This window comes from Balearica regulorum, chromosome 4 (assembly GCF_011004875.1).
Source record: "Balearica regulorum gibbericeps isolate bBalReg1 chromosome 4, bBalReg1.pri, whole genome shotgun sequence".
NCBI classification, from domain to species: domain Eukaryota; kingdom Metazoa; phylum Chordata; class Aves; order Gruiformes; family Gruidae; genus Balearica; species Balearica regulorum.
The window spans coordinates 17,014,253-17,030,327 of record NC_046187.1 but is presented as its reverse complement, the minus strand read 5'-3'; the positions used below and the strand labels follow the sequence as shown (position 1 = coordinate 17,030,327).

Genomic DNA, 16,075 nt, shown 5'->3' with positions numbered 1-16,075 from the left:
TAAAGAAGTGTTTCCTATGTAAAAACTATTTAACTATTTAACATCAGCAAGAGGAGACTTTTGTTGTTGTAAGCATATAGCAGTATTACACTTACAAGCTGACTTCCATAATCTGATGGAAGAGCCGAGCAACTCAGCTGCTGGGATTTCCAATCTACTCTTGAGTTGAAAACTCAGTTTTTCCTTTATTTGAATTAGGAAGGAAATGCCTCTTTGCCCTCATGGTTGTTTTACAGAATTATTGAAATTCTTTCAGATGTTTTGCAAAATTGTGAGTGTTTTTATATTTGCACCTGTTCTTCTCTTAACTCTATTCATATTAATTCTTAACATGGAAGAATGTGTCAATATATTTGAAAGAATTTTGATCTTACAGTTATAGAATTATAGAATCATTTTAGTTGGAAAAGACCCTTCAGATCATCAAGTCCAACTGTTAACCTAGCACTGCCATCTCCACCACTAAACCATTTTTAATTATTTTCATTATTTCCATTTTATAATTTACATGGAACAGTGAATGTTCCATTAGCACTGAAGTGTCCAGTGTAGTTCAGTGTATTCCACTTAAAACCTTCTAAAATCTGTGGTGTACTATACTCTGTTAATCCAGCATCCCTGTTTTCAAAATGTCAGATACGGTGGTGGTGAAATACGCAGAAATAACTCTGTGTAGGTCTCTCTACCATAGTGAGAGTGCTGTCTGCAGGACCGAGAGGGCATTCGAACTTTGGATGCTGTGGCAGCCACAAGTGCAGATTTGAGGCTGGGGAAACAATGTAGGAATGTGTATATTTCTGTCCCAAGCCATTTTTCCAAATTAATGTAGATTCTTTCTTCAATTTGAATCTTTCTTCAGTTCTCTGAAATTGCACCTTTGGCTGTCCTTGTACAAATGCTTTTGAGATTTTCAGCCTACCCTTCATCCCAGTTCTTTCCATAAAGCAAGTACATATCACAGTGTTTTCTCTTTTTACAATAATAATGTTGATAATCTGTCACTTTCAGTTGTGATTATGTTGTCAGCTAGGCCAGCAAATCTGTAAAATATCTAGAAATCCCTTGCCGGCTAAAACAATTTCTGTAGTGTTTCAGTCAGTACCCACAGCTTTAGGAATGTTGCTAGAGGCAATGGTAGTTCTGCTCTCTGTGGGCCAGAATTACATATGTACAGAGGTTTGGGTTTTATTTTGTTTTGTTTTGTTTTCTTTCTCTCCCAGTGGGCCCAGTTGGGCTTTACGCTTAAACAACCTACAGCGTCTTTCCCAGTGCTTCTGCACTATATCATGTTAGAAGGCAAGTGGCAACTGCATGATTAAAGTAGGGGCATTTAAAATGAATAGTACCTACCCATGGGCTGTGCTGACAAACACTTTTCGTTGGCTTTTGCTCGAGGAGGATAGAAAAGGGAAGGAAAGGGTCGTGTTGAATCTGTAATGAAACATTCTAGTTTCTATTTTTGTATGTCATTATGGACTAGTATTTCAGAATGTTATTGACAAAACTAGCGGTTTTCAACAGTGATGTTTGGAACAACATTTGGATTTTCTTCCCTGTATTCTTGCGCTAGAAAACTGCTAGAAGAATTTCAGATGCTCTGGGGAAATTCAAAGTCTAATCAATGCCTTCCACCTGTTTTTGTTTTAAATACTGTATTGCTCAGTGGAGCTTAGGCGTATCGCAGTACATCTACTCAGTAATGTTTAGATATCTTAATGAATAACTTAACTCTAAATAGTCTGCTTGTTCTGAGAAGTAAAGTTATTTTACCCTAAACAAAGACTGTACGCTGTTTCACCCAGAGGAACCAATTTATTTTTCTTTCCTGAGTCTGTTTTGAAATGTGGAAGTGCCCACAAGACTCCTGCTGCTGTAAGCCAGGGCTGTCACAGTGTCAGCTCTGCCTTTTTACAAAGCACTGCCTTTCAAAAATCTGAGATGTTAAAAGGGATTTGTGCAAAGTTTTGAGACTTTCCAAGAAAATACAAGTCAGAAATGCAGCTTTTAGAACATTGCTGAAATTGTGCGCTTTGGGGATTATTTGAGAGTCTGAAGCTCATGTAGTGAGAAAGATTAGTTGCAGAGTTGTTTCAGTTTCATACCTAGCAGAATTGTAGATAAACTACGCTGGGGAAAAGCAGAACAGTAAAATTGATTCATGTTGTCTTCCATACCAGTTGGAGTACTTGGGAGTAAAAGCATCCTTTCGTTTGTTAAATCTTGAAGGGCCTGTCATGAAACTGAAATGTTGACAGGGTGACCTTTTTCTTCCATTCATTCATTCCTTCATATATATATATATATATTCAAATGGCTGAAAAATTTATTAATAAACTATAAAAATAAATAAATCAACATCTTCATGACAAGCCAATGACTTAGTAAAATTGCGTAGGTATTAGTAAGGGTTCAAAGCCTATACTTTATTTAATCAAAAGATTACAAAACCCACTGCATTTTGCAGGTAGTGGAAGAGTTAAAGATTAATGGCTTTAATTTGCCTTTTAATATAGCATTTCTTCAGTAAAAGCCTCAAGTATAAAATTCAAGTGAACCATGACCATAAGGTTAATGGATTTTCATCAGCTGAATTTTATAAGTGTAGCAAATAATTATTTGTCACGGTCTTCATTGCAATTTGAAAATACCCTTAGGAGACTGCCATTGCTATAGAGAAGAAAACCACCCCATATTGATTTTTGCTCCTAATGAATAATCTTTTTAAATAATTGTGTGTGATGTGTTAGATCACATGATCATCTACTCGGTTCGTGCAAGTTCTAGATCATTTTCACAGTCTTATCTCAGTTTGTTTTCTACCCCTTTCTTACTGAGTTACTATACTCTTCTAAGAAGGTCTCTAAATGAGTTTTCAGGCTCCTTGGGGCTGTGCTTTGGCAGGTGCTTAGCATATTTTTGTGGGCTTATATTTCAATTACCTTAATTTTAAAGTTTATGTGCGAAATAAAATTTTAGCAATGATGTGATTCATTCCGATCAGTTGGGAGTTGTTGCCGTAAACACTCAAAATTTGTGATACAATATGGAAACTCTATCTTAATGTAAGTGTTGCACATCATATAATTCTTAAAGGATATATTTGGCATCATAGTATAGAATACAGCAATATAGAAAATACAGATGTGCAATATGTCTGACTTCAATTATTGGTGTTCATGAAGCAGTATCTTACGTACACTGTATATTTTGGTTTCTAGGCTTTTCAGCAGTCTGTATAAACACTGAAATGTTGCATGAATGTAACATTTTTGTGGTTTAGTTTCTCTCATTTTTGTGGTGCATGTGCCATAGATTCTGCATATTAAAAAACCAACTTCCTTTTCCTGAGGAATTTAAAATCACAGTATGTTACAAGTTTTGCATATTGAAAAAATGTAGAAGCAGAGATTGCAAGTGCCAAAAGACTTGCAGACTTCAGCAGAGAGAGATATGTTGGTAAGATCCTATCTTCAGTTTTTTCTGCTGTTTCCTAAATTTAAACCTTTGAGCTGGAATTTTGCTTGCAGACTATCATCTTGAGGCAATTTCCTTGCCTTCCAGTGACACTTAGTTAAAGGGGATCAATCTATTTGTAGAACGCCTGTGTTTGGAATTGAAAAGCTATTGCTTTGAATATCCTCCATTCTTTCATTGTTCTATTAAAAAGTTTTGTGGCTCCCTGCCTTGGGTCAGGGAGCTGAAATTAATCACTGATTAGTCCTAGTGTGAAGGATGTGTATTTTGTTGAAAAGCTGCCCAAATTTAGCTGATTCACAAATCTCAGTTTAAATGCATTCAGTAGCATCTACGTTCTGTACTGAGCCTCTGTAGCCCAGGGATGCAGAGTTTTCCCCTGCAATCAATCATCCCCTACAGTGAGGTGCACAAAAATGCCATGGCAAGAAATGCGATGAGGTGGTTCTGGGTGAGGAAGGGGAAGGACTGATGGGGAAGCAGAGGAGAAAGGAGAGCAGAATCGAGGACAGAACCAAGGGGAGAATGAAAGATATGTTTGCAAGACCGACACGAGCAGAGAAGCAGAGATGGGAGTGTAGAAACTGGGAGAAGACAAGAGGAGGCAGAAAGGAGTGAAGGAAAAATAAGAATTGAAAGTAGGAGCAATGGAGTGAGGGAGTAGGTAGGATCAGGAGTTTAATACTAGCTAATAGTGCTTCATATTAGCAAAATTCCTTATTTTCCTTTTGATAACAGCAAATCATCCAGCAAACAACTAGCAAAGTTGTTTCTCACCCTTCCGTGTGCTTAAATGAAGAGCATGATAGGCCGCTGCTGTGCTGAGTATTGCGTACAAAAATAAAAGTAGAGAGCAGAGAAGGGCAAAAACAGGAGTCAAGCTGGGGAGAAAACATCAGCAGAGAACTGAGATGAAGCATCTGGAAATGAAAGGAGAGCATAGGAAAAGGTTTGGGCTTACAGGAGTTACTAATAATGGTCCAAACTGTAGTTTTAAGGATCTTGATCTTGCTGGTAGCTCATGCTGATGTCGTTCTACATGACCGAATTCATTCAACTTTTGGGGTTTTGGGGGGATTTGGTGGGTTTGGTTGGTTTTTTTTTTTAAACCCTACAAACCCTTCAATTTTCCCAGATAGTTGGAGGATGAAGCTATAAAATCAGGGCCTGGTATCCTTTACTGCCTTAGTTTCTTTTCTGCACGGTAGCAGGACAGAGTCTTCCTTTCAGAAGAAGTTTTGTATTCTTCAGGGATACTGTAGTAGTAGTTGCTAAGACCCATATTGAAAGGAAGGGTAAGATCTTACTATTGCTGTGAGAAAAGTCAGTCTTCCATGGGTTGGTGCTGGGAACTAGTTTTATTCAATGTTTTTCTGAGGTGGAGAATGCTGAAGGTCTACAAGAGTAATGAAGACAATGGAAGAGATGACTGCAGAACTGTTATTCAGGAAACCCCACGATATGAAACTGAAACTGGGAGGATCACTTAAAAGAGATAAAACTATTTTGCTGTGTAATGAACAAAACAGATTAGGAATATTCAGGGGCAGCATGTCCATAAATAGATAGTAAAGGGAACAGACAGAGATAACACTTTCTGATATTCCTGATCCAGTGATTGTAGCTGCTGGGGAACACAAGGGGAGGGACTGTAGAGTGGCCCAGCATCTCCTGCTGCCACTGTTGGTGACACAGCACTGGGCTAGTGGATCGTGGTCTGTCTGACACCAAAGGGTATCACTTATTTTAATAAAATTTCAAGTTCAGTTCTCTTAAAGCACATTTTGGCTAATTTAAACTGGAAAAATCCCTCTTTAAGAAATATTTCTCATGCTTTCAGTCATCTTAATATCTGATAGTATCATCTGGTATAGTCATCAGGTAACTGAGGAAAGTTGCTGTTCTTCCAGGCACTCAGTACGTATCATGATTTTTCCAACAGCACACAAGAAATATAAAAATAGATTGAAGATTCTTGTTTCAAGAAGTTTTCACTGTGAAAACCAGTGATATCCCATCTTTCTCCACAATCTGGATCCCAAATATAGGTTTGAAATGTAGATTTGCCATCAGTCCCCATAATGGATGCAAAATCAAACTTATAAGCCATTGAATTTGTCACAAGCGGTTTCAGGATAGATAATGAAAGGAATCATAGAATTGTTTTGGTTGGAAAAGACCTTTTAAGATCATCATGTCCTAGTAAGAGGGATGGGTCATTATCTTATTAATCCAGAGCAAGAATCTAAAAATGCTGATCTAAATTAATTCCATTAATTTGTATAACACTTCAGGTCCCTCCATCATTCAGCCTTTTGCCAGAGAGAAAAGGAAGATAGCTTCTGCTAGGCTGGTTTTAAAGACTCTTGGGGGAATGTCAGGTACTATATTTTAATGGCAGTACTGCTGGATCTTGTAAAGGTAGCTAATTAGAAGAGTAAATTTCTTCAGCTGACCTCGTATTAGATCTTTGGAATATGGAATAAATCACAGGTGAGGTAAAACTTTACTAGTGACATCTAATGTTTTAAAGAGATTTGTGCGTAATAACATCAATTCCATTGCTGGGTAAAATAACATAACAATAATGTTGCTTCCCAAAAGCTTGTATCAATATCAAGTCTTCCTAGACATTCAGCTGCCGATATGAAACTTTTTTATGAAAGTAAAAGAGGGGGAGTAAGAGCAACACATATTTATCTGACGAATACCCCTGTGATTTTCCCTTAGGCAATTCAACTGAGTCGAGATGGACAGTATCTGCTTACAGGTGGAGACAATGGAGTTGTCATGGTGTGGCAGTTGTGGGACCTCAAGCAGCTTTTTGCTTACCCAGGGTGTGATGCTGGAATCCGATCCATGGCCCTGTCGTATGACCAAAGGTTAGAACAAAGTCTGGTCTAGAGACTGGAATTTCAGAGAATATATACTTGCAATGAAGTTGCATTTTTGTTTTTCTTCTCATTTTGATTTTCTGTGGATCACAGATCCTGGTGATTATATTGAGAAGTCTGTGCTTGCCTAAGTTTCTTTCTAACATGTCATATTTAGGGTAGATAATCTTTTTCAGGATTTCAGCTGTTGGGGGAATGAAGAGAAAGTCAAGAAATCTTACTTTGGCTTGCTTTCAAGATAGGTTGAGTTATTGGCCTGTGTCAATGTACAGTGTGGGTCACATGGCTGTGGAAGGTTACATATGTGCTTTTCATGTTTCTTCTTTCACTTGTGATACAAATCACATTCCTAATTCCAGACCTCTATGTTAAAAATAGACCAGTTAGAACAGTTGCACAATAAGATCCCCCCCCCCCCACATCCATATTTTGCTAAAGCAAATACTAATTTTCACTTCTGTAAAAGTTATTTTATCCACACAAAGCATGACCCTGCTTGAGGATTCCTTCTACTGAAGGCAGTGAGTTAATATTTTTGCTGCATTTTTACATTATATTTTCCAATGCAGCTGTACTTGAAAGTCCTTTTGTGTTCTTATCGCAAAAGTATTGTTTGTTTATAAGGCAGGTGTTTACAATTTCATTTGTACACTTTTAGCTTGTGGGCTAGAATTTTGTTTGCTTTGGTGTATTTGCTTAGTGGAGTTCTGTGTACTTTTCAAGCCGATTTGGCTCCTAAATCCCCTAGGAATGACTGCATTGTGCAGTAAAGCACATTGCTGAGACACAACCTTCCACTTACTGAAGTCCATACTGACTGTTTTAACATTTTTACCGGGACTACATTTCTAAAACTTACATAAAATGAACTGAAAAAAATCCAAACCAGCAGTATCTGTGGACTTCAATCAAGCATTCAACAACTTCTTGTTAAGTATAAGTAGATATTATAGGCATTTTGGAAGAAATAGTTTTCCATTAAAAAGCCCCCATCGTTAAAAATGTTTCAAAAGCTGGAGTTACAGCTGTTGAATTTTAGACCTCTGAAATGTATAAAATTTTGCATTTAGAGAATCTTTAAACTGTAATAATTGACATGTCAACATAATCCTTGCATGTCAATAAATTGAAATTTAATATGGACATCTATAAATTTATCCATGTGTTCAAGTTAGGAACCTACTCACTTTGAGTTTGAAGACACAGAAACTCAGAAGAGATTTACTCAGAATATTTTAATTACTGAGTAATTACAGGTAATTATTCAGAGTAATTTATTTAGTATGCATGAATGTATATGTTTGAGTGACAATGTGCAAAAAGACTTTTTAACCTAATGGAAAAACAATCAAAATGGTGCTCTTGAAATGAAATAGTGTGATACTATCAAAATGCAATGTTTTGATGATCTTATATTTAGTCTTTTTTTTTAAGGGAAAATTGCAACTTTTTACTCTGATTTTTTTTTCTGATTCTTAGGGTTTTTTCCTAAATGCTGGAATTTTAAGTGTCCTCATACTTTCGATTTTCATAAAACTTTAGTATGAGACAATAGAAAAGGCGATACAGAAACTCTTGTAATTGTGTGCTTTGTGAAGGTCATGCCTTTTCAGGCAGATCTAAATGATCTCTAGTAGTAGGCCAATGGTATGGCATCTAGACAGAAAGAGTGCCTCTGTGGGAAGGCACAGTGATTGCTTTCAGACACTTCCAAAACAATCAAAGCCTTCAGATTGCTTTCAAACGCAAACACTAACGTTTCCAACTGAATTCCAGTTCCTTCGTGTAGATCATGTGCTTAAAAAGGGGAGGCAAAACTGAAATGAACACTTCTCCTAGCCTTCCTTCACTTGGCTGATTCACCAGGGCTCATCCCACTCCAGTATCCCCCAAAAACCAACCAAGCAAGCCAAGAAATAATCCCAGGAAATCTGAAGTGGCCTTGCCAGACAGTGATGCTGGTAAACAATTCTGTTGTCTAACTCTCGATTGTAGCTTCAGGCCGACCATACAAACGTGTTGCATGGTGTTTTGTATGTTTTGCGATTCATAAATCTGTCAGAGGTGGTGCAGATGGCAGTTTTATTCAAATCCAGCTTGCTGGAGTCCTTGGAAGCCCAAGATGGAAGCCCCCAAAGCTTGACTTTTCTGGTATGTGGAGCACTTCCAGCTCCAGCTGTTTTCGGCGGAAGTTGGTCGTTGCCTCGGGTTCTCATGCCTATATTGATGTAACCCATCGGTGCGTTGACTTGGATACCTGAACATGAGGTAGTTCACTAACGAATGTGGTCTTGTGCTTTCCTTAGGTGTATAATGACTGGCATGGCGTCTGGGAGCATAGTGGTTTTCTACAATGATTTCAATCGTTGGCACCACGAGTATCAAACCAGATACTGATCTTCACAGAGACCGAGATTAGCACTGACGTAGGCAGCTGTTGGCAGAAGTAAACTGAACGCAGCCAGTGGTGACTTGCCACAACGTTGTCCTTATAAATAGCTATATTACATCTGAATGTAACTTAAATTTGCTGGAAGAAGCAACCTATTTTTTAAAGTTAATTGCTATTTTTGTAGACCTTGCTTGACTTTTTTTGGGGAAGGGCAAAGAAGCAGAAAAATGGCTGCTGGGTTCTGTAGTTAAAAAATCTATATTTTTAGTCATAATGAGAAGTCTATTTTGATCCCTATATGTAAAAGAAGCCTAAAGTAAAGATGGTTAAAACTCACATTCTAGCTATATTATGAAGAAACGGATTTTCCATCTGAAGCTTTATCTATAACCTTGAGGAATATATGATTTTAACATAATGGAAATTAATTACGATGTTTGGGGAATTTTAATCTGTGCTATCTGTACCACACTTTGTCTTGTACTTTTCCAAATGATTGTACTACATCAGCACTGAAGTTTCTGGGAATCAATGGTAATATTTAAATTATGGTTAATGTAATTTTAAACTTTGCAAATTGTTTCCATCAATGTTACTATTCAAGCATGTTTCTAGGCCTAGACAATTAGTTCTTTTTTAGTTGTATGTTTTGTGCAGTTAAGAGCGAGAAATTGGGAATGGGAGTTTCTGTTACATCGAGTGTGAACTCTTCCAGTTTCTACCTGGCATCTCCTTCAAAGCACACCAAAATGTGGATTGTTCCTCAAAATCAGAAAGGCTATTCTGAAGACTTTAAACTCAAATTAGAAACCCACAGAGGCAGGTATTTTTTAACAGGTGCAAGTACCAAAGCACACTTCTGCTGGTTGACTGTGAAAGCACTAAAAAGGCAGGTGTTTGCTGGTGCACTGCCCCTGTACAGCAGCAGAAGCACTAGACTTGCAGGCGACTTTCTTCCCTGAACTAGCCCCTGCAATACTGTGGCACATGCCATATTCCTTTTCTGTGTAACGCAACAATATCTTTTATATTTTGCTATCACCAAATCCAGTCAGATCCTGCCCAATCATTTAAAATTACCTCTTTCTTTTAGGAAATGAAAAATAATTTATACTAAGGAACAGTAAGTTATTTTGGTGTTGCACAAATCTACTTTTCTACAAGATTGCTGTGCAGAACTCTGTGAAAATATTTGTGAAAAGAACTGTTACTGTTTTGTAAGTCTGTATTGCATAAAAATCTTCTTTGTATGTTGTGATCTATATGAGTTGAAATTTGCATTCCATATCTGTATTGATACATACATTTCTCTAGCTGCCTACTAGAGCAGTTCCTGGTTTTTCTAAGCATTTAGCTACTCTTTCTTTCAGTAAAGATTTGGAATGAGAAAATTCAGTTTGAGTGAAGAAATTAAATAAAATTACATTTGTAATTGAGAGCTTCAGTGGAGTACTGGATTCTTGTGATTCAGTGTATATTCACAATAGAGGAAATAGGTGCTATGACTAATGCAGTTAAAGTACTCTCAGTGTTTATGCAATGGTGACTAAGTTTTCTGTGTTTTCTACATTTTTATACTGATGTGGTTATGGTGGTATCAGTAGAATTACATTTTTATGTGTTGTGTAGCAGAAGGATGATCTGATTACACGAAGACTATAGTTGTTGCTTCTGTGGTAAGTGGCCAGTGTATTGAGCAGCAACATTTGTTAGGCAAAACTTGTACTTCACGCTTCCTTAAGTTCAACAACATTCATAGCCTTATAGCAGAAGATTTTTGAGAGGAAATGGGTATGCTTTTGAAGTGCAATTTGCTTTTGTCTCAAGCCAGGGGTGGGTTTCCTAGGCTAGGTGGGGGGAAAAAAACCCCAAACAAACAAAGGTGTATTTTGCCAAATGGAAATCCTGAAAGTCTTCTCTGACTCTCTGAGTCTTCTCCTGCTGACTTAGGAAACACTTTATTATTGGTAGAAGCAATAGTATCTGATCTTAGAGCCAAAATATTTCATGGGGAGTTGATTTGGTAGATTGCTTGTTTTAGAAAGGGCCCTATTGATCATGAGATGCTTTCCCAAACTGAAAGCACGACTGTATCTGTGTGCGTGCCATGCGGAGTTGCATCCAGCCAGTGCATGCTGATGGACAGCGGTGCGATGGTATCAAGTGCTCCTCGGGGAAGCAGTAGCGCAGTGCGGCGCTTTGCACATCACGAGTGCTGCAGCCCTTCTGTGGAAAAGAACATCTTCACCTTCTGCTCCGTGAGCAAGCCTGTGAAGACACCCCCGTTCTGGACTGCTTTGGTGAGTAGGACGTACCCCTCTGTCTGCAGGTAAATAACTGTACCTCGGGCACTGCCATGGGAGGCCAGGCTTGCACTTGGGATCTCAGCTTTGGGTGAACTAGTCCACATCATGCTGTTTGTGATGAGGTGGCAAAAAAGGGTTAAATTTCCAACTATGCAGGTATTTGTTAGTCTATTCAGGGCAGCACCTGCGTCAAATGGATTGTCTGAAACCTGTTTAATCAACAGGTGCCAGGCATTAACATGCAGCTGGGCCTCAGCTACCTGTCATTTGTAGAATATTCCTGAAAAGAGAGAGCTGAGTTCTCTGTTGCCTCAAAATTCAGAGGGAGCATTTATGAACAGCAGGGTTTTTTTTTACTCGACAGTCCAGGCTTCTGTTCTGGTAAGTTCAAATGGACATGATGTTAGCTGTAGTTTATGGCAGGTGCTCTGGAAAGCAGTGTTTTCTGCTGCTGAGGGCAAGGCTGGTCAGCAGCAGTGCTGCAAGTTTGGTTTGTGGGGAAATAGCGTAAGTAGCTTGAAATCCCTTCTGTTTTGTGAAGATTGCTGATGTAAACCTTGTAGGATCTGGCAAGAGATGATGGTGTGATCAGAGTTGTGGTTTCTCTGAAGGAAGTTCATGTTGTGGTGTTACTGCAAGCAAAGGTAAATGAAGTGATGACTCAACCACTTCCCTGGGCAGCCCGTTCCAATGATTGATAACCCTTTCTGTGAAGAAATTTTTTCCAATCTAAACCTTCTGTGGTGTAACTTGAGGCCATTTCTTCTGTTGCTTGTTATTGGGGAGAAGAGACTGACACCCACCTTGTTACAACCTCCTTTCAGGTGGTTGTAGGGAGTGAGAAGGTCTGCCCTCGGCCTCCTTTTCTCCAGACTAAACAACCCCAGTTCCCTCAGCTGCTCCTCGTAAGACTTGTGCTGTAGACCCTTCACCGGCTTCGTTGCCCTTCTCTGGACACACTCCAGCACCTCAATGTCTGTCTTGTAGTAAGGCCCCCAAAACTGAACACAGTACTCGAGGGGCGGCCTCACCAGTGCCAAGTACAGGGGGACAATCACTTCCCTAGTCCTGCTGGCCACACTGTTTCTGATATAAGCCAGGATACTGGTGGCCTTCTGGGCCACCTGGGCACACTGCTGGCTCATGTTCAGCCAGCTATCGACCAACACCCCCAGGTCCTTTTCCGCTGAGCAGCTTTCCATCCACATGGTTTACACTACCGTGGTACAGTGGTAGCTGCCAACTACTGTCAGAAGTTGGCATAATTTTGGGGTTCTTACTGTAATTTTAAAATACGCAAATTGAATTTCTGTTTAGAAACATTATGGAGAACCTTTTTTGCTTTGGTGCTTTTAATGTGTGGGATCGGCTGGGGATTTTTAAGGAGCAGTGGAGTTTCTTCAGTTATTTCACCAACCTGAACAGCAGCAACAAAAACCTGACACGTTTTTCATACAGAGCTGGTGTCCTGGAACAAAAAATTGTTTTAATTTCTTTTGGTAGCAAAAAGAAATTTAAAACTGAGACTTCTGTGGGAAATTAATTTTATTGCGACTTTAGTCAGGGCATAATTGCTGGTAGAAACATTGAATAAGAATGGCCTAGATATGGTGACTATCTAGACTGTAACTTTTCCATTTTATGTACTAAGTTTCATATTCACGGAGGTTTAAGTGTGCTTGTGTTACGGCATCTCTGTTTTGCTTTCTCTTTCTTTTAGAAGTAATTCAAAGGGAATAAAAAGACTATATTATTCTTGAGAAACTGGCTGCATCCTACTTAAATAAAACCAGAGATGGGCCATTATGTGGGTGTTGCTCTAAACCAGCGAGACCTTTCCCATATAGGGTTAGGATATTTGTGTAACACTTGAGATGAGTCACTCACTTGGATTTCCCACGTGATACAACATTACATGAAATCCAAAATAGTTTACTTTTATGCAGAACCAACCTAGGATCTTCAGTAAACTAATACAGTTAATGATGCATGTCCATGCTTATACATCATAATTTAAAGCTGCTTTTTAAAAGCTCTGGATCAAAAACTGTAGGAAATGGTTTCTGATTTTGTTTAGATTTAATGAAATTCAACTACATTTAACCTAAAGCCCTGCAATTTAAATACAGTCAGTCTCATGAGGAAAAAATGGATTAAAACATACAAAACAAAGATTGAAAGAATAAATTCTAACTTGTATGTCTGAATATTTTTAGTTGAGACTTCTTATAAAGAAGCATATTATTATAAAGATTCTAAGATTGCTCTCACATTTTGCTTTTTGTCTTATCTTGTGTGCTAAGGATCCTTTTTCAAGCAAGCCCCCATAGATGCAAAACCAAAATCTGACCATTCTAAACAATAGAGCTAGTGTCTTTTCCAGCAAAGTGGTTTAAACGTTAAGCATTTAAACATTCTAAACTTCAGTATTTCATATTAATTGGCAAATATTTTGGAGAGAAGGGAATAGTTGCTGGTACTTCTTGGTGAAGCTGTGCTTCTCTGAAACCTGCAGCTTGCAAGATTCTCACTCTGGGCTTTTTGTTTCCAAAAATGATGAAGGCACTTAAAATTCAAATGCTATTTGAAACAAAATTAAGAACTGAAGCAACAGCTGAGGAAAAACTTCTTAATGGATGGTTGCATGGAAACTTGCTTCTTCAGTCCTTGCCCTCGTATTTGTTATACAATGCTAATTTAGTTTAAAAACAAAAAAAAATCCCCATAGAAAGGATTCCCCTGACAGAAAAACTCAGCTAGATACCTATTTGTATGCATTAGACATTGAAACTGATTGCAGTAGGAGCATTTGATTTCCTTGCTGTTTTAAAATCTTTTTACTTAACCAGTATTTTGGATAGCTTACTCGTTTTGTGCGTTTCTGTTGCTTTCCAATTGCTGTTTGAATGTAGCTTGAAAGAAATAATGAGTAAATGTGAAATATCATTTCCCATTTTAAAACTGTTAAAACAAAGATAATTGATAAATATGTACATTTATATAAAAGTTAATAAACACTTCGGTAAATTTACCTATCAATCTGTAATAATTAGACCAGTGACTACTGGGGGGAAAGACAGACATGAAAACCAGGCTTAAATGAGACTTCTAAAATAAAAATTTCCTGCTTGCTGCATAAATATATTGGTTTAGCTTGAGATGATGGATCAAAATAATTTCTGTGAATTGGAATATGAACCCCTTTTTGGTGAGCGTACAGGCAGTGGTATAACAAGTTACTGCTTCTTACCTAACGTTTTTTTATTTCAAGTAGATTAGGAAAATAAGTCTTCTCATAAAGGCCAAAGTTGTGTTCCGTGTTGGGAATCATATACAGGATCTTGCTTCTGATCTCCTCGGTGTACGCCAGGGTGCTGGAGTGTCTCCTGTATCACCAGGGCCTTCCAAGAGGTAATGCGCAGTGTCTGGCACTTGCTGAAGGATGCTTGATCAGTTCTACTGTGTATTTTGACAACCTCTTTCATACACACTCTGTGTGATGTCTAAGCATAGAGCAAGAAAAACGTCATTGCATGTTCCTTGCAGAACTTAGTGTTGTTGCCGTAGTCTTCTCACCGCATACCTAAATTGTAGAACCTCTATTTTTGAGAGAGGTTAATGAGGTCTTAGAAGACCTGCTTCCTTGAATTAAAAGACTAAACTTCCACAGCTCAAACAAAAAGCTTCATGCTTTCTATTCCTAAGTCCAGTGCACTGGGTATACTCTACTGCAGTAAAAGAGCCTGTGCTTTGGTTTATTAAAACAAAAAAACAAAACCAAAACCACAAACCAAAAAACGAATGCAGGAAGAAGGGGAAAATTCAGAGAGAGACGTAGGTTAAAAATACTTTCTGGTATCTTTTATATATATATTTTAAAAATAAAATATAATTATTTAATTTAGGAAAAATTACCCTGCAATCTTTTAGTTTTAGTCTTAGTTATTACTTCCTCCTAGCTTATCTTCCTCAAGTATTCAGTTTAGATGGGAGGGGAACTATTTCTGCACCTAAACCCAAGAGTTTAGTAATCTTGGATTACTAAAGTGGTCCGAAGTAAGATTTGCTGACCTACGTCAATATTGTCAATGACCAGCTGTAAGCGTGAGCCAGTACTTGAAAGTGACGTCATCATGAAACACCATCTACCTTAATGTATTCTGACAATTATTGTAATTAATTTTGTGAGTTCAAGAATGGGGGTAATTGTCTGTAAGGGTAAATTTTGATGGGAATCTCAGTGAACTTAGTGTTGTGCTGATTTACAGCAGGGGAGGACTCAGTTCTGGGATTTCAAATCTAGAACTGCAGGAATAGGCCCCATTTGGATATGTGAACAACTACTCATGTTCAAAAGAGCTAAAAAGAGTGGGAATTTTTAAAAAGACTTTTTAAAATAATAATTTAAATGTAGGCATGATAGCAGTTGTGCTGTCACTGGTGAGTGTTTTCAAAAAAATGGCATTTAATCAATATTTATCAAAATGGTACATAAGAAGGACATGGACCTGTTGGAGTAAGTTCAGAGGAGGGCTGTAAAGATGACCAGAGGGCTGGTGCACCTCTCCTATGAGGACAGGCTGAGAGAGTTGGGCTTGTTCAGCCTGGAGAAGAGAAGGCTCTGGGGAGACCTAGCAGCCTTCCAGTACCTGAAGGGGCCTACGGGAAAGCTGGAGGGGGACTGTTTACAAGGGCATGGAGTGACAGGACAAGAGGTAACGGCCTTAAACTGAAAGAGGGTAGATTTAGACTAGATATTAGGAAGCAATTGTTTACTGTGGAGGGTGGTGAGGCACTGGAACAGGTTGCCCAGCGAAGCTGTGGATGCCCCCTCCCTGGAAGTGTTCAAGGCCAGGTTGGATGGGGCTTTGGGCAACCTGGTCTAGTGGATGGTGTCCCTGCCCATGGCAGTGGAGTTGGAACTAGATGATCTTTGAGGTCCCTTCCAACCCAAACCATTCTATGATTCTATGAATGTCAGCTACTTAACAAAAAAGGTGTCAATCCTC

At 38.5% G+C, this 16,075-nt stretch overlaps 1 protein-coding gene across 3 annotated transcripts in view; it reads left to right on the top strand.

Moving 5' to 3' along the window:
* LRBA (LPS responsive beige-like anchor protein) overlaps nucleotides 1-10,196 on the top strand; it is a 419,285-nt gene extending 409,089 nt beyond the window's left edge. For 2 of the 3 annotated variants that reach the window (XM_075751281.1, XM_075751280.1), the window contains exons 56-57: nucleotides 6,205-6,356; nucleotides 8,675-10,196. In XM_075751281.1, coding sequence (XP_075607396.1) covers nucleotides 6,205-6,356; nucleotides 8,675-8,765 — 243 coding nt within the window. In that variant the 3' untranslated portion in view covers nucleotides 8,766-10,196. The remainder of the gene's footprint in view (nucleotides 1-6,204; nucleotides 6,357-8,674) is intronic. The other variant, XM_075751282.1, reaches the window with a different exon arrangement.
* The last annotated feature ends 5,879 nt before the right edge of the window (nucleotides 10,197-16,075 follow it).